Source organism: Sebastes fasciatus, chromosome 9 (genome assembly GCF_043250625.1).
Source record: "Sebastes fasciatus isolate fSebFas1 chromosome 9, fSebFas1.pri, whole genome shotgun sequence".
Lineage (NCBI taxonomy): Eukaryota > Metazoa > Chordata > Actinopteri > Perciformes > Sebastidae > Sebastes > Sebastes fasciatus.
The window spans coordinates 20,485,870-20,504,294 of record NC_133803.1 but is presented as its reverse complement, the minus strand read 5'-3'; the positions used below and the strand labels follow the sequence as shown (position 1 = coordinate 20,504,294).

General features: G+C 42.9%; 1 protein-coding gene and 1 long non-coding RNA gene across 3 annotated transcripts in view; one reads left to right on the top strand and one right to left on the bottom strand.

Moving 5' to 3' along the window:
- LOC141774166 (uncharacterized) overlaps positions 1-10,908 on the bottom strand; it is a 29,101-nt gene extending 18,193 nt beyond the window's left edge. Inside the window, exon 1 of the long non-coding RNA XR_012595252.1 lies at positions 10,795-10,908. This is a non-coding gene — a long non-coding RNA (uncharacterized LOC141774166). The remainder of the gene's footprint in view (positions 1-10,794) is intronic.
- The window catches only part of slx4ip (SLX4 interacting protein), a 40,743-nt gene extending 22,565 nt beyond the window's left edge, over positions 1-18,178 (top strand). For both annotated transcript variants that reach the window (XM_074646552.1, XM_074646553.1), the window contains exons 5-8: positions 1,475-1,552; positions 4,173-4,261; positions 16,350-16,456; positions 16,551-18,178. In XM_074646552.1, coding sequence (XP_074502653.1) covers positions 1,475-1,552; positions 4,173-4,261; positions 16,350-16,456; positions 16,551-17,301 — 1,025 coding nt within the window. In that variant the 3' untranslated portion in view covers positions 17,302-18,178. The remainder of the gene's footprint in view (positions 1-1,474; positions 1,553-4,172; positions 4,262-16,349; positions 16,457-16,550) is intronic.
- The last annotated feature ends 247 nt before the right edge of the window (positions 18,179-18,425 follow it).

Below are 18,425 nucleotides of genomic sequence, written 5' to 3'. Positions count from 1 at the left end.
TTTCTCAAACTACAGAAAACATATAATCCTTTAATTGACGTTAAAATACTTAAAGCCCCATAGTCAGCATTTAATGAGGTGTTCACACGACTACAGCAATATGAGAATGCCAAATAAGAAAAAAAAATAATGGAGAGGTGGTGGTAAAGTCAAGCAGGGTATAGTTTTACAGTCACATTAACAAGAAGAGGAAAAGGGTACCAAGACAGTACCAAAGGGTGAGCAGGCTCTGTCAGCCTCCCAGAACTGTTGTCCTGTTTACAAAGAACAACTGCATAGCGTGTTAGCAGGACCCTTGCTTTAAGTCAACAAATTCCTACCAGATTAGGCAACAGGCCTCGGTTTCTGCCCAGCACATCTTACATACCGTGACACACATTCCACGACAAATAGAGCAGAGGTGGTTTCTCTGCTTGCTCCAAACTGGGAGGTCGGTTAAAACAGAATAAATAGTTTGTCAATCCAAGGATGAGTTAGCTGGTTTTGTAGTATACTGGCCCTTGGACTGAGTAAGGTTAGCAGGAAATTGATGAGATGTATCTTAAGCATTTCGAACCATATAGAGCTAACAGTATAATAATGTGTAGGAATGAGCATTGTTTATGCCTCTAAGCCGGCAACAGCCGTCACTGTGACCTCACTTCCGTCCCGTTCTCGTGATATCTCAGGAACGCCTTGAACAAATTCCTTCAAATTTGGCACAAACGTCCATCCACTTGGACTCAAGGATGAACTGATTAGATTTTGGTGGTCAAAGGTCAAGGTCACTGTGACCTCACAAAACACTCTAATTATGACAATTTTACACAAATGTCCAATAGGATAAAAAGATAAAGTGATGACATTTTGGACAGACATGGATGTAAACTGCAACTTGACTGTCTGGCGGAGGCATACAACCGTAGTGCGGTAATTCTATTTTTTTTTATGTTAAAGAAGTAGAGCTGCTGTATTTTTACAGGTTTGATCTTTATTCCTGTATTCACTTGAAGTCCAGCATAGCCTAGCCAAGTGTGCTTCTACTAGTGGTGTAACAGACCGTAGTTGATCTGTGATCCTTACGGATCCCCCCCACGGTTCAGAACGCATGTGAACCATGGATTAATTACACAGTTCATTCTCAAACCATCATAGTGTGAAATAAAGTTTTACTGCCGATCGTTATCAGCCGATATTTATAGTTATATCTACTTCCTTTATTCTACTGATCCGATCCGTGACTCAAAACCGTGATATGATCTGAACCCTGAGCCCTCGCTTCTACAGTATGTGATGGAACTAGTGCCAATTGTGGAATTCATCATATGAGGGGTTTAAAAACATTTGCATAGTATGTCCTTTGATTAACCACTTTATCTACTTTATCTTCAAGCCTTGGAAATGGTGTCACGTACAATATTTTTTCCTAGGTATCTTTCTGCTTTTTTTTTTTTTTTACCCGTAAGTGTATTTCTTTTTTGTTTTCTCTTTATAGGGAAAAACTTCAACCTGGTTGCCAATTTTCTGAAGCGACACATCAACCTCAGATGTGCAGTCAAGCAGCTCCATGGTGGTACGTAATCTCCATCTTTTCAAAGAATCAATTTCCAGTTAAATGAATCAGAAATAGACATCTCAATAGCTCGTACTTTTCCCACAGAAAGAGAAAGTCATCTGTGGTGTGCATGTTGATTTTTCTCCCCCTCACTTGTTTTTATGTCCTGTCCCTACCTGCTCGGGGTGTTGTTGAGAACAGGCGGCCATTAAGTGGTTCCCTTGAGAGGCTACTGAGAGTGGGAGAGAGAGAGAGATTGGAGGGCTGTCTATGGAGGGCAGTGAGAATCTATCTCCATGGCCCATCTAGTGCCTGTGACCCTTGGCCACCTTTTCATGGGACCAACATGGCTCTCTTCCTGTCAGTAAAGTTAATATCTGTTCCCTGGGGGCCTGGATGTTAAGGCAGCACTGACCTGCTGCAGGCTGAGATGACGGCTTCTCTCAGCAGGTCCGTTACACATCAAATTATACCCAGTCTCCTGGGGTCAAAGGTTGTGTAATTCGGTCCACTGAGTTAGCTGTACATAGTGGACAGGTCATGTAAAAATGTTCAATCCGCTATAACACAAAAGTCTTTATTCTGATTGGCTAGTTATACAAGGCAAAATGGTACGATTAAAATCCTGTTAGGAAGACTACGAGGCTAAAACACAATGGGACTTTTTTAAACTTTTACTATAATTAGCCAATCAGAGATCAGTGATATTTTCTGATATGGCTCAAATTCATTTCACCCCACAACACAAACTAACAACACTTTTTCTATTCTCAGGCTATTATCAGTGGGACAAAAACTGTAAAATTTGTCCTATGGTTGCCATTACAGAAACAGCCATAAGCTCATTAAAATGGGATGTTTTTTTGTTTTTTTTATTCTATTCTGTAGATTAATATGATCGTCAATCTGTCTATTAGATTATGGGATATCATTTCAGTAAACTTTAAAATTTTACTTGGGTAAGGGGGCTCAAGAGAAAAGCTTGTGGAATATCCAAAATCAAAAGGGTTCATCCTCTGGAAAGCACAAATTTGCTCAGTTAATTTCATTACAATCTTTCTATTAGAGTTTCATGTCCGTTTAGACATAGATGAATGCATAGAAATAGAATATACAGTAGGAGTAGAACGGACATTCCCGTTCAAATCAACGTAGCAGCATGGTCAGAGCGGGGGCCATTTTTATGTGTACCGTTGCCATAAAGACAGCGGGCTGACTTCCGCATAAAATAAACCGAATTGCAGCAAGTCTCCCTGAGGTGAAGTTTTGCAGTAACAATGAGTAAATGCGCAGTGGAGTAGTAACGTTACGAGGCACATAGAAAACTTAAATTAATCAAAATTAACAACCTCACAGCGGAGGAAAGCAAATTGTTAACGCCAAATGAGTGACAACGTTGTTCAGCTCGTTTTCCGTAAGCAGTGTGGCATTTAAGCATGGTGGAATTTAACAAGGTAGCATAGCGGACAGATGGCTGGATAGCTCTTGGGCTTGTTCCGTCAGGCTTTGGTGCTACACTGATTACAGAAAACGAGTCTAACAGTGGGCTGGTGGCCAGCGGCAGCACCGGGTCTGGGGACAAGTTACATAGCTAACTAGCCAGCCAGCTGTCTACGGGAGCTGCGTCCATTCTCTTACAGGCCACAGACTTTACGGCCCCATTGACGTGTGTTCTGTTGTCACCATAACAACTAAAAACTATCGCCATTTTCTTTTGTACTAGTCAAATTACCACAGCAAACAGTTCTATGACCCTTCTACCAATAGCCAATCATTTCTACTGCAAATTTCATGGTAATCTTGCAAGTAGTTGTTGAGCAATCAGTTGACTTCCAAACCTTCCCACCGACATAGACATCTTGATTCATCCTCGTTACATACTCTCCACCAGGTGTGCGCACACCAATGCAAGTGTGGTATATATGCAAGCCAAAGTGTGTGTATTGGCTGTGTTTATTAACCACTGATACACACAAGTGAAGCAAAACCAATGTATTAAAAAATGGCCACTGAGGAGGAATATGATCTTTTACGGACTAAATTACCCACAGCTGTAAACCCTTTGAACAGAGGGTGGTAAGCTGAGTGGATAAAGAATACTGGAGTATGTTGTAATGCTCCTATTATTTGTTCACGCAGGAAGTTACGTCTTCATCAGTATTTTTCATTATGCACATTAATGTTCAAAATGTTCACTTCCATTGCTATGCAAGCTCTTTACATACAGGAGACTATATAACAGGCCATAGATCAGATATTGGCCGGTTTGGCTGTCCAGTTGAGGTGATATGTTGAAGTCAGTTAATCTGGAGCGCTTAGATTTATTGTCATGATATAATACATGTTATAGTATTGTCGTTGTAAATGGTATTTGTCTTTGTAGTACATGAAACAGTCATATTGCTCCCAAGAGTCGTTGCTAACATAAAATTTCCTAATATTTCATGCCGTTTATGCAGCTCATAAAGCTCAACAGTTATCTGTAAACTGCCATTTTCTCTTCGGTCTGAGGGATAGTAAATACTGTTTCTAGATGTAAATTCAAACCTCCACCACATTTCCTTCTTTGACTCATAATTAGAGGTGAGCCCAAGTTATTAACTAGCATAGTCTGTGTTGTTTCTTTGCCTGACTTCAGATTTGCGTGTGTTTCCTGAACGCTACGTTGTGTGTGTGAGCTGTCCAGAGGATGCCTCAGCGCACCATGGAAACCCGAGCCTGGCCGCGGTGAGTGCTGTTTATACTCCTCTATTTCCTCTTCCAGTCGCCTGGCAAAAACTCCTGCGTGGGTCTGTGTGTTATTATAGGGATGTGTTGCCAAATTGTACTCTCACTTTATATATGCTGATCCTCGATACCAGAGGGATACGAGAGGATGGCAGGGGGTTGGATAGTGAGGTGGGGTCCAAATGTGCAGAGTCACCCCTTCTTCAAAAAAGTTCCTGCTCCCACATTCTGTCTATTCACCCCAGCTGTACAATTTAGGTTGTTTTTTTTGGTCAAACTCAAACGTGGGATTGTTGTAAACCTCAACATTAATGGGTAGTCGAAAAAATTGCCAAAACTAATTTTGTACATTTTAGCTCTTGGGAAAGTGTATATACTTCAACTCAACTTTTATCCAAGCTCATTGTGGCTCTGCAGTCAATCTTGACATTGTCAGACCATAATATTCATCTTATATAAAAATCTGGACTTTGTCTACCCTTTAACCATCTCGCTTTAAGTGTAAACACTTAGTATACACTTAATATAATATATCATTAATACATTGTATTCTGGTTTTACAGCATATTATTCGTGGTTCAAGAGAACTACGGGCTGCAACTAATGATTATTTTCATCATCGATTAATCTGTTGCTTATTTTCTCAATTAATTGATTACTTGTTTGGTCTAAAAATGTCAGGAAATGGTGAAAAATGTCGATCATTGTTTCCCAAACCACACGATGACTTCAAATGTCTTGTTTTGTTTACGGATATAGAGGAGTAAGAGTAAACTAATCGATTAATCGTTGCAGCTCTAACTACAACAACACGCTTCATCATTCTGGTACAAGTACATTGGATTTTTAAGGGAGAATTCAGTTAATGTGATTGTGTGCAGTTAAATGTCATGTGCCTTGATTGATTAGACTCGGATAAAGTTGGGTTCAGTGGGTATTTCCCTGTAAGAGTCCATGCTCTGTATATTATGTGTACTGCCCATGTCATAAGACCTTTCGACTGTAGTTCTTTTTTGTCCATTATGGACAAATGTCCTTTGGCCAGTGCTCATTTGATCCCAAACTCCCCAGAGTATTGTGGGAAATGGCGGTGGAGCCTCTCACCTTGGCACTCACATCAAGGACAGACATCTCTCCCATCACATCCCATGATCAGTGGCCTGCTGTTTTTCTATGGGGTTTTTGCTATTGTTTCCCTTTGAAATGTCTCTGCACTCTCCACAGCTTGGCTTCCAATGAAAGCAGTGATTGTAATATTTTTAGTGGAGCAACACAGTCGTCAGTGAAAAGTTCAGATTGTGTAACCAATTTTCCAGTTCAAGGAGGCATTGCTGTCGATTGCGTTCCTCTCCTCAGGATGTGGTTCTCTGGGCTCATACAGTACAAGCAGAGGGAATTGGAGGGTGGGAGTCTTGTGGTGGAGCTCTCACTAGCCCAACCTCGAACGTGGTTTTTAAGGGAAAGATACCAGACAGCAGGGCTAAAGTTTTTCACATGACAAAAACAATTATTTGTTTACTTCCTTCGCTCTGTTCTAATTTGTCAGAAACTGAGTTTTTGCATTTTAAGCGTTGCCAAAAAAGTAGAAAATCTAAATGAAAAAAAAAAATCTTATGCATTGAGTCACAGCTGATGTAAGACGTAATAATAATGTTGCTGTCTAAAAATAATGAGGCCTTTGGAGTTCTATGTCAAAGTTGGTCATGTGCTTAATAAGTGCTCTTTTATTCCACAACTCTTGACAGCACCAGCCCGCTAGTCCCAAAAAAATGACACATTTCCCTGTGTTTAGGGAGGTTTTGGTTTTGTAGTTAGGATTCAGTTTGTGTGACTTGTTTAACAAAAATCCTCAACCGCAGTGGAAATGTAGACTCATCAAATTAGCACTTCTCATAAGGTCAGGGGGTTATGTTGTGAGGGAACTAACTAAGGTGACATCATGGTTGGCCTTTTGTCCTGTGAATGTCCAATGTCTCCCACGCTGGAGCATGCTGTAGCCTCTTGTATCTCTTATTAGTCATATTTTCAGCTGTGGTTCGGTTTGAAGAGGAGATGGGGAGGTTTAGTCATTTCCAGTAGTCTAGAGGGAACTAAGTTACCAATTATCATTGATTTTCAGTACTCAAAGTCAATACCGAAACCTACATTTTTGGGTTGAGGATTTGGGTTTTGGGTTTAGATTTTTTTGTGCAGATTTACTACATCTTCTCTGAAACAGCATTCAATTTAGATTTATATCAACCATGGATCAAATAACTATGTGTAATGTGAACGGGCTTGGTCATAGTGATGAACCCACCGAGAATTATCACCCAATTCCGCAGTTCTCCTCAACTAGGGCTGCAAAAATGTCTGTCAAAGTACCATTTTAAATATAATATTGTCGTGCTGCAGTGTAGTCCTGGCCTACAGATCATATTCTACAGACTTCTGAAAACATCTTTGTTTGGTACAGATCCCTGCAAAAATCGCACCATAATCATTTTAATATGTTTTTCAATGAAAATAAGAATAATGATGTAAAAATTATAATTCCCTGTAATATCGCAAATCAAATCACAATTAAAATATCAGCCAAATAATCGCAATTAAATTTTTTCCAAAATCGTGCAGCCCTACTCTCAACTCTACGAAGTGTCTGTCTGTACGGAGTGTCTTTTAGCATATCGTTTCGGCCACAACTTTACTGTTTTGGTTCAGTCTCACAGCTCTCATCAACACCATTTCCAGCAGAAGCGGGCATCTGTTTTCAGCAAAAAGCTCCGATAGACCCACTGTACACTACCTGCCCAGCACCAAACAGCAGACAGACAAATTTAGCGATTTGCAGGTGAACATATTTGAGCATTTAGCAGCAAAGTAAGAAATGTTCCCCTCAGGAGCTGGTGGAGATAACAAGAGAACTAGAAAGAGAGTGAATTTTGGACTTTCTAACCTGCTAACACGTTTGCCATAAAAACTTAAAAAGTGATAAAAATGTGGATATATGGATTTACAGGTCGCTTGTTGCCTTAAGGAGGTTATGCTCAAAACAAACCATGTCACCAAACCATGTTGTGTTTCTAGCTGTTCCAAACCTGAAACTGGGGTGAAAAGCCTGCCGTGCTAATTGTTCTCTCAGACAGTCTTTCCTGGAAGGCATTCTAGTGTTACACTAGGCTGTTCACACGCAAAGTGAAAGAAATAGTTGTGTAAACAATGGAAAAAAAGTTGTAACCCTCGGGGCTCCAGACATCAAAGCAGAGAAGAAATTAGTGGTTAAGTTGCCTCTGATCAGGATCAGGCATCTTACCAGGGACCGGGGACCGGGGAGACAGGTGGTGCTCTGCCGATGATGTTGGGTCTTGGCTGGGCCGTTCAGGGCCGAGGACAGGGGTAACGGGGACCGCAGCATTTTTCTTGGCAAAAAAACCCAATCAATAGTTCTCTTCATTTTGAATTATCGGTATGTTTTATGGTTGTGAAGTCGCTCCAGGAGGAGTACAGGGCGCTGTTTCACACATACAGACAGAGACAGACCTGCTAAATGTCAGGTGCACCCGTGTGACCAATGAAAATGTTTAGTCTCACTTGACAGATTTTAAGTCACATATGTAACCAAAATGGTCGCGCTCTGGAGCCCTGAACCCTGTTTACTTTCTCCCCTTCACGCACCAAAAGTTACAGAAGTTGTTGATGTTGGAAACTAGGAGAGGGTTTCAGATGCCGTTCGACCATCAGACAAGTGCTTTGGTTTGAGCATGCTGACACATTTAAAGTCATGACTGTCATGTCTGGAGCTGCTGAGTAAAATGTATCCTGACATCCATCTCATCTGTGGGGGGGCGACAGTAACGGTCGGATATTTGATTTATTAAGAGACGAATATCAGCCTGATGTACTCGGTCTGTTACAACCCAGAAACCGAGAACCGACTGTTGCTCTGCAGAGGTAGAAACTACTGTGTTTGCGTGGGAAGCAAACAAAATGCATCTCAATGTTTTTTCTTCTTGACATTTGAAGATTTAAGTCCCTCATAAAAAGTTGCTCCTATTGTGAGTCAGCACCAACAGAGTGGAGGGCAGCATGGGAAGGAAGAGCTAGTGTTTAGGATTGTGGCCGATGTTTTCTAGTCAGGCACAGAGTGGGCAGCTGAGGTGAGTGGCGTGCTGGGCCGCAGAAGTTTGGATCAAAGGCAGAGCAGATGTGTTTCCAGTCCCCCCCTCTTCTGAGCTGTGGACGAGCCAGTGTGTTTACTCATGACCTCAGCACGTCTCTGTTCTTCACAGCTCGCAACAGCTAGCGAGCAGCGCTTTCCCAAGCCTCCAGTGTTTGCTGATCTCCTCTGCACCAAGGCCAGATACACGGCTGTGATCTCTGTACAGCACACGATCACGTCCCTTCATTCCATCCTGTCTTAAGCTGCTGTCATTGATTTCCACAAAGTGAGTCCAAACAGCTTGACTTATTCCTTAAACATGGGTGGATCCAAAAAGGTTTGTCATTGTTCAGGGATAAAAAAACTGTCCTCTTTTTGAGACAAGTATGTGCCCATGCATGTTTGTTGACTTTGTTTCAGGGAAGATGTGGTGAGCTTAGACAAACAGGGCATGTTTCCTCTGTGGGCGCAGGGTGGGAGGAGGGAGACGGGGGGGAATTTGTGAACTATTTTCATGAACATCTCTGCAGGAGGTATGTCTGCCCTGACAGTTAAATAGTGTTGTTGTTTCTTGGTGCCAGTTTAAGCATTCTGTATACTTAGTTGTGCCACCATAGAGCTGTTCAAAGGCTTTCCAGTGGAGAGAATCATTTCATTTTTATAACTCGAATACTTTAGGGGATTCAATTATTTCAAGTGGTATGAATCATTATCTTGTGACAGATGAGTGAATGGCTGGCTTTATAGAATGGCATCTCACTGGTTTTGTGTGTGTTGGATGAGATACAAAGACATTAGAGTAATCCAAGAACAAACAATCTACTGTGGAGGATCACACAAGCATATATGAGTTGATGGTTGATCAGAGCTTTCCATGCTGACCTGTTTTCTGACTTTTTTTCCCTGGTAATTTTCATGTTTTAACTTCAAGTTAACATTTGCAATGCCTCCATGATGGGTTGAGAAAGAGCTCTGACCTCTTTGGCTCTTAAAAAACCCTTGCAAAACCCCATTAGATAAACTAAAAATACATGGTTGTCAAACTGCAAAAAAGCCTTTTATTCTTGGTTCCTGAAAAGCTGAATGTTTCTACGCAGTAAAATTGTTATTATATTGTAGAGAGTGGCGGGCCGTTTATTTTCGACCTTGGCCTTCAGTGCTATCCTCCTGCAAATAAACTGCCTTCGAATAACCTCACCATGACACTAGAGCTATGGCTACAGGTGCAACCAGTGTTTGTTAACAAAGGCACATGTGCCTAGCACTGGCGGGCAAAATCATCATTCTCTGCACACAAAATATAGAACTAGCAAAGCAGCGGGTGGTCATGCCGAGCTCACATGCTACACAGATTGACCTGGAGCGGCTGTGCCATGCACACTGGATGTGAGCGCTCCGTCCTCCGCACGCCAATTGCCTCATTAATGTTATGGTTCTGTTATAGCATCAGGTTTAAATTCGAAGTATTGCCAAATAGGTGCTTTGGATTTTCACTTTGACACCAAATCCTACGCCATCGTCTTATCTATCAACTCTCTGTGTGGGAAATCTGCCTCCTGCTAGTCTGTGCTGAGACTCCATACGGAGCAGACACTTCAAATTTCAGTTTGTAGCGTCCGTCATCCGACTATGTATTGATAACAAGCCGCTGATACGCCATAATGAACTAAATGGGTTTGATTTTTTATTTAAAAAAAAAAAAAAAACGATGGTGGGCAAGTAATGAAATTGGTGTATGCCCAGCCACGTGCAACACCGACTACCGCACGGCAAGCCTAGCTCGGTTACTCCTATTGTCATTTGAAGTTAACCACACCTTATTCATAGTGAAAGTAACCTTTACAGAGAGGAATAATGTGATTTAGTCTCAGCGATCAGTCCTCATCTCTGTAGCTTAATAGTCTCAGTCCACTCCACAGTCCAAAAGTCAAAATTGATTGAAAAACGACAGATGTAATCATTTACAAAATTCACAACATGTTTTTATCTAATGAAATATTCTGCTTCAATCGATATTTGTTGGCGTTTAGCCTTTCAAAAACAACATTTTCTCTAGGGCCAAACCACTGCTCTCCTGCTTACTGCACACAAAGCCGCACCGACATCCAAGTTTCATTGGAAAACCTCAATTAAACAGGGTGGGGTATTAAAATATGAATGCAGCTCATTCAGACAGTGACAAGCTGTTGTTTCAGCACCACAGGTGAGACATGGGATTGTTGTGTTTGTGCTAAATACCAGAGCACTATCATATAGGACCACCAAGCAAAACACACCTGCCAAAACACACCCACACAACCAGGCCACTGAATCTGAATTCATTCACACCAGCAGAGACGATGTAAAGTAAGCAATAATAGCTAATAAAGATACATAAAAAGATCATTAAACTCACCAAAGCTGATCCTCATTTCAAGACGAGGTCCATCCTACTTTCAAGAGTTCAATGACCACATAAAAAACACTGTAAAACAGAGCTAAGTAAACGTAAAAGTTTAAATAAACCCCAGAATTTAGCATGCTGCTAACGGGCCTTCGGAACGCCTCGGGTCCGCTCGGTCCTACTCGGGTCCGCTCGGACGCCACACGAAAAATGCCGACGTAGCTTCGGCGTGTCAACGAATCCGCCCAACATGGAAAACTCGAATTCTGATTGGTTGAAGAACATGACAATCAACAACAGGACACAGCACAGGAGGGGAAATCTGATTGGATAAAAGCTACAATAAGGGCCCACTTCTGATGTCCATGGATATTTATGTAGATTATATAGACCAGTGGTCTCAAACTCAATTTACCTGGGGGCCGCTGGAGGCAGAGTCTGGGTGAGGCTGGGCCGCATCAGGTATTCCACAAAAAAAGCTTTGTTAAAAAAAACAACAATCTTCTCAAACGTCATTATTAACAGTTCTTTAACTTGAATGGGTTCTTCTGAACATGAACTGTCCTGAACATTAATGGAACATTGAAGAACATGAACGGTTCTTCTGAACATGGCCTCTATTGCGTCTCCCACTTTTCCTGAAATTGTCTGTGCTTGTCACCAACCTTTCTCTTCACTGCAGGCTTTGAAAAAGACATGATTGGGGCTGTGTGACAAGATATATATTCATTCCACTTGGTGTCACTCCGCAATAAAGTTGTGCCTGCTGTGTTTGTGTTGCTCTGCAATTACACCACCAAACCGCTAGTTGGCGGCGGCTCTATGAGTTTCCTTCTTCTTCTTGTACTACAAACAGAAACTAAGGGAGTTGGAGCTAATAACTGTTGAACCACAGAACTTTTACTGATATTACTGCAACGCCGAAAAGAGAAAATATATCTGAGTGGATTTGTGTGAACAAACATTGAAAAGATGGAGGCAGAGAGAAGTAGAACTTGGTCCTGGCCGCTCAGCATCGCTGAGAGACTGGACCAATCACAGCTGTTGCGGTCTGCGTCGCCGCGACGTGTAGTTACATTTCTGGAGAGGTGCACGTCAGGCTACGGCGTCGATTCAACGCAGAAGTATAAATCAAGCTTTAATCGAGTTTATGCGATGTTACACGGGCGCCGCCACAGTTGTTGTGAAATGTTTCTCTGCTTGCATCAAGCCCGGCCGATTGCCCGCCCCCGGGAGCCATATACCCCGCTGTGATTGGTAGGTTCGTTCAGCTCGGGCTCGCGCAACAAAGGGACCTTCCACGGCAAACTGCCATTCACATAAAACTCGCGGGCTGAGGGCGCCTGGTTAGCTCAGTTGGTAGAGCGGGCGCCCATGTAACAAGACTTGGTCCTGACCGCGGCGGCCCGGGTTCGAATCCGGCCTGTGGCCCTTTCCGCATCCACTCTCTCTCTCCCCCCTTTCCAAGACTCTATCCACTGTCCTGTCAATAAAAATGAAAAAATGCCCCCAAAAAAAACTTTATAAAAAACTTTATAAAAAAAAAAAAAATTTGCGGGCCGCACTAACATTAAACTTTCATATCAAGGTGGGGGCCACAAAATATCGTCTTGCGGGCCGCAATTGGCCCGCGGGCCGCGAGTTTGAGACCCCTGATATAGACCAAACCCGTGATGTATGTTAACATAGAGTAAGATACTACATAAGCAAATGTCTTTGGTTCAAGGTTTTTTATCTGTCATTCATCCAATTCCAGCAAAGCAAGTCATTGATTGGCAATGAAAATATTTGGTCTCAGGTTCCTTCAACAATACTCAGAATATTTCTATATAAAAGGGGAAATTACACAAGTAAAAGCAAAAGCAAAATGATAATCTAAGACATAAAATGCAGTACAAAATGATGTAAAGTGAAAGCTAAAGTGCAGTTAAAATATTGGGCTTCAATATAAACATAATTAAATATAAAATAGTAATGTAAATGTAAATTTTGTAAACAGGATGTAGTGTGTATATGCATGATGAGAAGTAATATATGTACACAGATGTAGTATGTAATAATGAGAAGTACTATATAGTATTAGAAGTACTATATATATATACACACACACAGAGATGTAGACAGGAATGTAGCTGGTATGTGTACAGGTGTAACAGTTTGTAAAACAGTATGTAAAGTATATCGAGGTAGATAAAGGTAAAGTCGGTAAGTGGCCAGGTCGCTCTTGGACAAGAGATTTAAATCTCAATGACTCTTCACCTGGTTAAATAAAGGATATATATGTATAGTGAGTGATACTAAGAGTGGTTTTATCATCCCAGCAGTGGAGTATTTTTAGACTACTCAAAGACTATTCGGCTGTATCGGTGCATTACTTTCAAGTGCAGCTGCCTTAAAAGATAACTAACATAATCTTCCTATCTTGTGTTCCGACCTTATTTTAGATGGCAGAGGAGAAAACAGTTCATTCCCTGTATTTTATGGAGCCTGTAGTTGGTTATCTTTTTGAAGTTGTGTCCAGGAGTCACTCAGAGTTTGGGGCAAGCTTTGAGAAACTGCACCGGTATCCTTTTAAAACCAAATGATTCATTCTCTCTCTGCTCTCCTCGCCCTTTTGCCAGGCTTATCTCTATAATCTGACATCCAGATGTGCCGTCGTGTTGCAGCTCCCGTGGTGGAGCCGTGTTGTTTTGGAGGCTCCGGGGCCGGGGAGGGCACTGTCGGTCTGCTCTACGTGTTGCATCACGAGAAGTATGTTGCAGCTTTGTGTGGGGGCGAGTAGACTGGCTGGCGATAGGGGGGGTTAAACCCTTGTTGCTGAGGGAGAGGTGGTGGTGGCAGCGGCGGCGGGTAGAAGTTCTTATTTACCACCAACACTCCCTCCTGTTTCATGGGATACTCTCCAACGAGTTTGCATCATTCCGTATGAGATTGGACCACACAATACTTACTGTTTTATCCACATAGCTTGTGATACTTATAATGTTCATGCTCAAGCTCTCTCTCTCTCTCTTTCCCTCCCTTCTCCATCTTTAAACCCTCTACTTTCTTCTCTAGTTGCTATATACAGAAAGTCCGACCCCGGGACCCCTGGTGATAATAATTCATGCACCATCTCTCTCTCTCTGTCTGACTTTCTCCGTCTACTTTCTATGTATATCCAACCTCTTCCTCTCTTCATGCTTCTTCCTTTTCCACCTCTCTCCCTCTCTCTCTCTCCCTCTCTCTCTCTCTCTCTCTCTCTCTCTCTCTCTCTCTCTCTCTCTCTCTCTCTCTCTCTCTCTCTCTCTCTCTGTTGCTCTTTTGAAGTCGTGCCGACAGGAACAGAAAGGCACAAAACTTTCCCAGAGAGCCTCCCAATGGCTTCTTGTTGATTTTTCTTTCAAGTTCATTTTCAAACGGCATTTATTCATATTAAACAGATGAGAATACATATCAAGGCCTTACAATGCAAATGATTGCAACCCACATCTTTCTCAGTATTGTTGTTGTTGGGGTGGGTGTGTGAGTGCGTAGGCAAAATGCATGTTTGTATGTGTATCACTGTCTCAAATCCGACGCTGTAGCTCTGGATACGAGCGTAAAGACTAAACCTCTGCCCACACTGTAGCATGACTCCATCGCTACACAAAGGGCGGCCTGTGGAGGACTTCCTGTGTGAGGATTCTTGTGTTTGTGGGCACGCTGGAGAGACTGCTGAGGTCAGACGATATGACTCTGGGGGGTGCCTCTTTTTGTTGTACTCCCCTCTAATTCATTCTGTAGTATCTTGTCCTTTCTTTCTCGTCGTATCCGCCTACTTCCCTGTAGCCCATCCTCCTTATTCACCACCCTCCCTCCGTCTGGCCTCTTTATTCCGTCCGCCACACCACAGACCAGAGTGCAGCTCCGTCTCAACACCCAGGGCAAAACCACAATGCCCCAGCTTGCCCTTGCAGCTTGGGACAATTACTCCTTCCTCCTTGTCTGTCGGGTCATATGTTGTCGCTGGTATCATGACATGTGAGACATTAATGATTTTTTCACAGCGACTGGTTGAGGCCAGAGCTTACCACATCGACTTTCTGTCTCATCTTAAGAGTGCACATTGATCATATTACCAACCAGTTTATGGAATAATAATGATGTGAAAAATGGCTGATATTTAAACATAGTGGCCACAACCTCGAATTTTCCAAGATTTAACTTCTGTCTGGTTGTATTTTCCCACTTCAATTAGTCTACAGAGTGTTTTTAGACATGGCTCTGTGGATGGCTCGATTTGGTCGGTCCAGACAAAAGTATTTTAACAACTGCCGGATGGGTTGCCTTTAAATTTGGTGCAGGCATTCATGGTGGCGAAAGGATGAATCCTCACGACTTTGGTGAACCCATGACCTTTAATCAAGTGCACCAGCAGGCTTGCTTTCCTCATAGCCAATCGGAGTGATTTCTCTCACTGACGAGCTCCAACATGCTAAATCGGCCGAAAAAACTCCGACATGAGCAGACTAGAGCCGACGGTGCGGAACACACTGAAAAAACTAGCCAACAGTGTCCAACAGCCGACCGTCGGCTTGGTGTGTCAGGGCCTTTAGTCTTGTTAGTTTAAAGCATGTCACTCAAATCATGAAGCTCTTCACCTGCAGTCTGCTTATTCTGGTTGAACAAAGGCTCAATCTCTAAACCAGAGCTACTCTGATATTCTCCCACCAACTTTTTTGATGCAGTATTAATTTACGATAAATTGTCGGGCTCTCAACCTTTTAAGTTCTGCTCAATTTACCAGCAGCGTCTCTTGTTCTCTTCTCATAAATCCAGAGTCTGTTCCAGGTCAGCCAAGGAACAGACCTGTGATTAACCTTCATTAGTGGCCTGTTGAGGGCACACGTTGGTGAGATCCAATCTTTGGCCCGTTCCCTGTTCTGCCTCAGTGGGTCCCCTCGGTATGAGGGCATGTTGAACTTTGAACCAGCAACTCAAAGTGCTGCTACAGTCGACTAACCACGAGGCTACTTTCACTAACTTGTATTTATCTTATCATCTGTCCTCCTCTCTATTTTGCATTTTTCCATTCACATGTCTCCGTTGTATTTTTCCTCAGCCTGGTCCCATCATCGTATTAAAGATTCTTCTTTAATCACTGTTTTTACTTGTCAACATGGTGTCATATGGTGTTTAGTAATCCTGCCTCAGGCTGGAAGCATCACTCCAAGCCTCAGACAGCGGAGACTATGAAACACGTGTCACTATGGCAGGCCGGTGATTGCTTTCTGAAGCCTTTGAGGTGGAGACAGTATTAAGTGGGCGACTAATTATTTGTGCCATCTGGGGTGTAACTTAGACATTCCTCTTGTACTGTATCATAGTTTAGTTCAATAGTGAGGCGAAAATATTTGTAAACTATCTTTTTATCTTATTGGATTATTTGAATTGTATTCCTTATCATTTCTACAGCAGTGTAGTGGATGTTTTTTAATGTCCGACAATGCCAGATGATGACAGCAGTCTGCTGTGAAGCCAGACCTTTCCAGGGGATGCCAGGAATAATATTTTTTGTTTACACCGATTCTGTTTGTCCTCTCTAGACTGAACTGAGCGAACAAAGCCGATCGGAATATTTTTCCAGAGCGGGAGAAACCCAAGAGCCTTTAAACAGCCCCACGAAAACAAAGAAGACTGTGCTTCAAAAGATGTAAGTATGATCTAATGCAGAACTTTCCAACCCCACCGGTCAGAGAGGACACTCGAGTATCTGTTCACATCCTCTTGTCCTTTAACTTTTTCAGAGCCAAACAAGCTAGTGTCATGGGTGATGGACAGCAGATTGACCAGAGAGCCTGTCCCAAAAACCAAAGAAGGGAACTTGAAGCTGGAGAGTCCGAATCGAGCCCCGGACAGGAGGCCCTCCCAGAGGAGGACCACGAGGTGCCTTCCCACAGTGCCTTAAAGGAAGCCGTGGCTCAGATTGGGAATACTCGCAAGCAGGGCTTGACCCGGGAGCAGCAGACTGAGAGCAGTCCTCCAGACAGCATCAACCCAAACGGGGCCTCAGTAGTTTTCTGCCAACATGAAATCAGTCAGGAGACAAGAAAGAGCAAGAGGTGCACGCCAAGCGATGCAGGGGAAGACCCTCACCCGCAGAGGGCCAAGAGGACGTGCCTTGGAAGACCTCCAGCCACAACGCAAACTCACTCCAGCGAGTGCTGCACACAAACATCCAAGCATGACCTTCTTCCTCTGCCGCCCCTTCCTCCAGTCGAAGCCAAGGCAGAGTCCAAGGCTTTCCCAGTCTCCGAGCGCAAGAAAACCACACTGGAAGTAGAGCTGCTTACTCCAGGGAAACGGGCCCAGAGGCTCCCCCTCACAAGCAATAACACGGCACAGACAAACCAAAACAGGCTGGCCGCAAGTCTGAGGGGCCTATCTGTCAAGCCTGCATCCTCAGGCTCCTCTATTAGTTCCAGATCCACACTCGGAGAGGAGGGGAGTGAAAATGCGCCCAGAACCTCTAGATTACGACGACTGAAGAGGTCCTGAGGGGGAGAGACAAGCTACAGTAAAGATGCCTGACGCCACAGAGATAGAGATGATATTGTGTCAGGCTACATGTTTACCTCACATGGCATGCATTTGTACGCGTGTCACATTTTACTACAACGTCTGTTCTTTTCACATGTGCTGCACACACACACACGGATCAAATGCCGAACACATTATGGCAATTGATACATGAGCGTTTTCAGTTACGCTTTGTCAAATACTTGAAACAGAGTTTGCCTCCACCCATAAGTAGTGGTGGTCAAGAGAGGCTCGCGAATGAAAGTCAAAAAACCTTTAATTGGAGTTTAGATTTGGTTTTGTGTTAAAGATTGGGGATTTCAGACAGGCAGGAGCCGCGCAGTACGTCATGGCTTTCAGTCTGAAAACACTGGCTCCTACGTGTCTGAAAACTGTCCAGTTTCCCCGCTGAAGCTCTGGTGTGATTGATTGCCGTTTCCAGATTTATTTCATCACCCCATTCTCAAAAATGTAGTTAGAGTTCATTCATATACAATTTGCTCAATACTGAGTTGCTAAGCACCTGAAATGTATCTTTAAATTTGAGGGTATTATGCAGCTTTTGTATTGAACTTGGACCAAATATGTGTGGATATAAGAGCAGTATTGAAATATTAGTGGTTTTATTTTGGAGTAGAAGGACGTCTACGGTATCACAGGTTTAAATGTAGCCGCTGTCGTCGCCCCAAAACTCAACTGGCCCTGGGCCAGATAGAGCACGGGGCAACTAGGGGCCAACTCATACCCCAATGAAAAGCCCAAGATGTTCCACTTGATGACGCCTGAATACGTTACTCCTGATTTATTTTTATTTTACTGGAATGACATTTTATGATATAAATAAATTTGTTTTTCCCCAGAAAAAAAGAAATCTTTGTGGATCATTTTTGTTCAAACAGCCAGCATGAAATAACATGTCGATCTCTGCACATTGTTTTCCTCCCACACAGTCCAGACTGGCTGATGCTCGTGGCGATTTCCCACCGAAGGTCTGTCCAACAGTGATGTTACTAATAAAGCAGCACTTCTCTGTCTGTATTAGCGGGTGTAACCTGAGATGAGTCACTCGCAGGAGCCAATTCTGTTCTTATCAAGACAGAGAC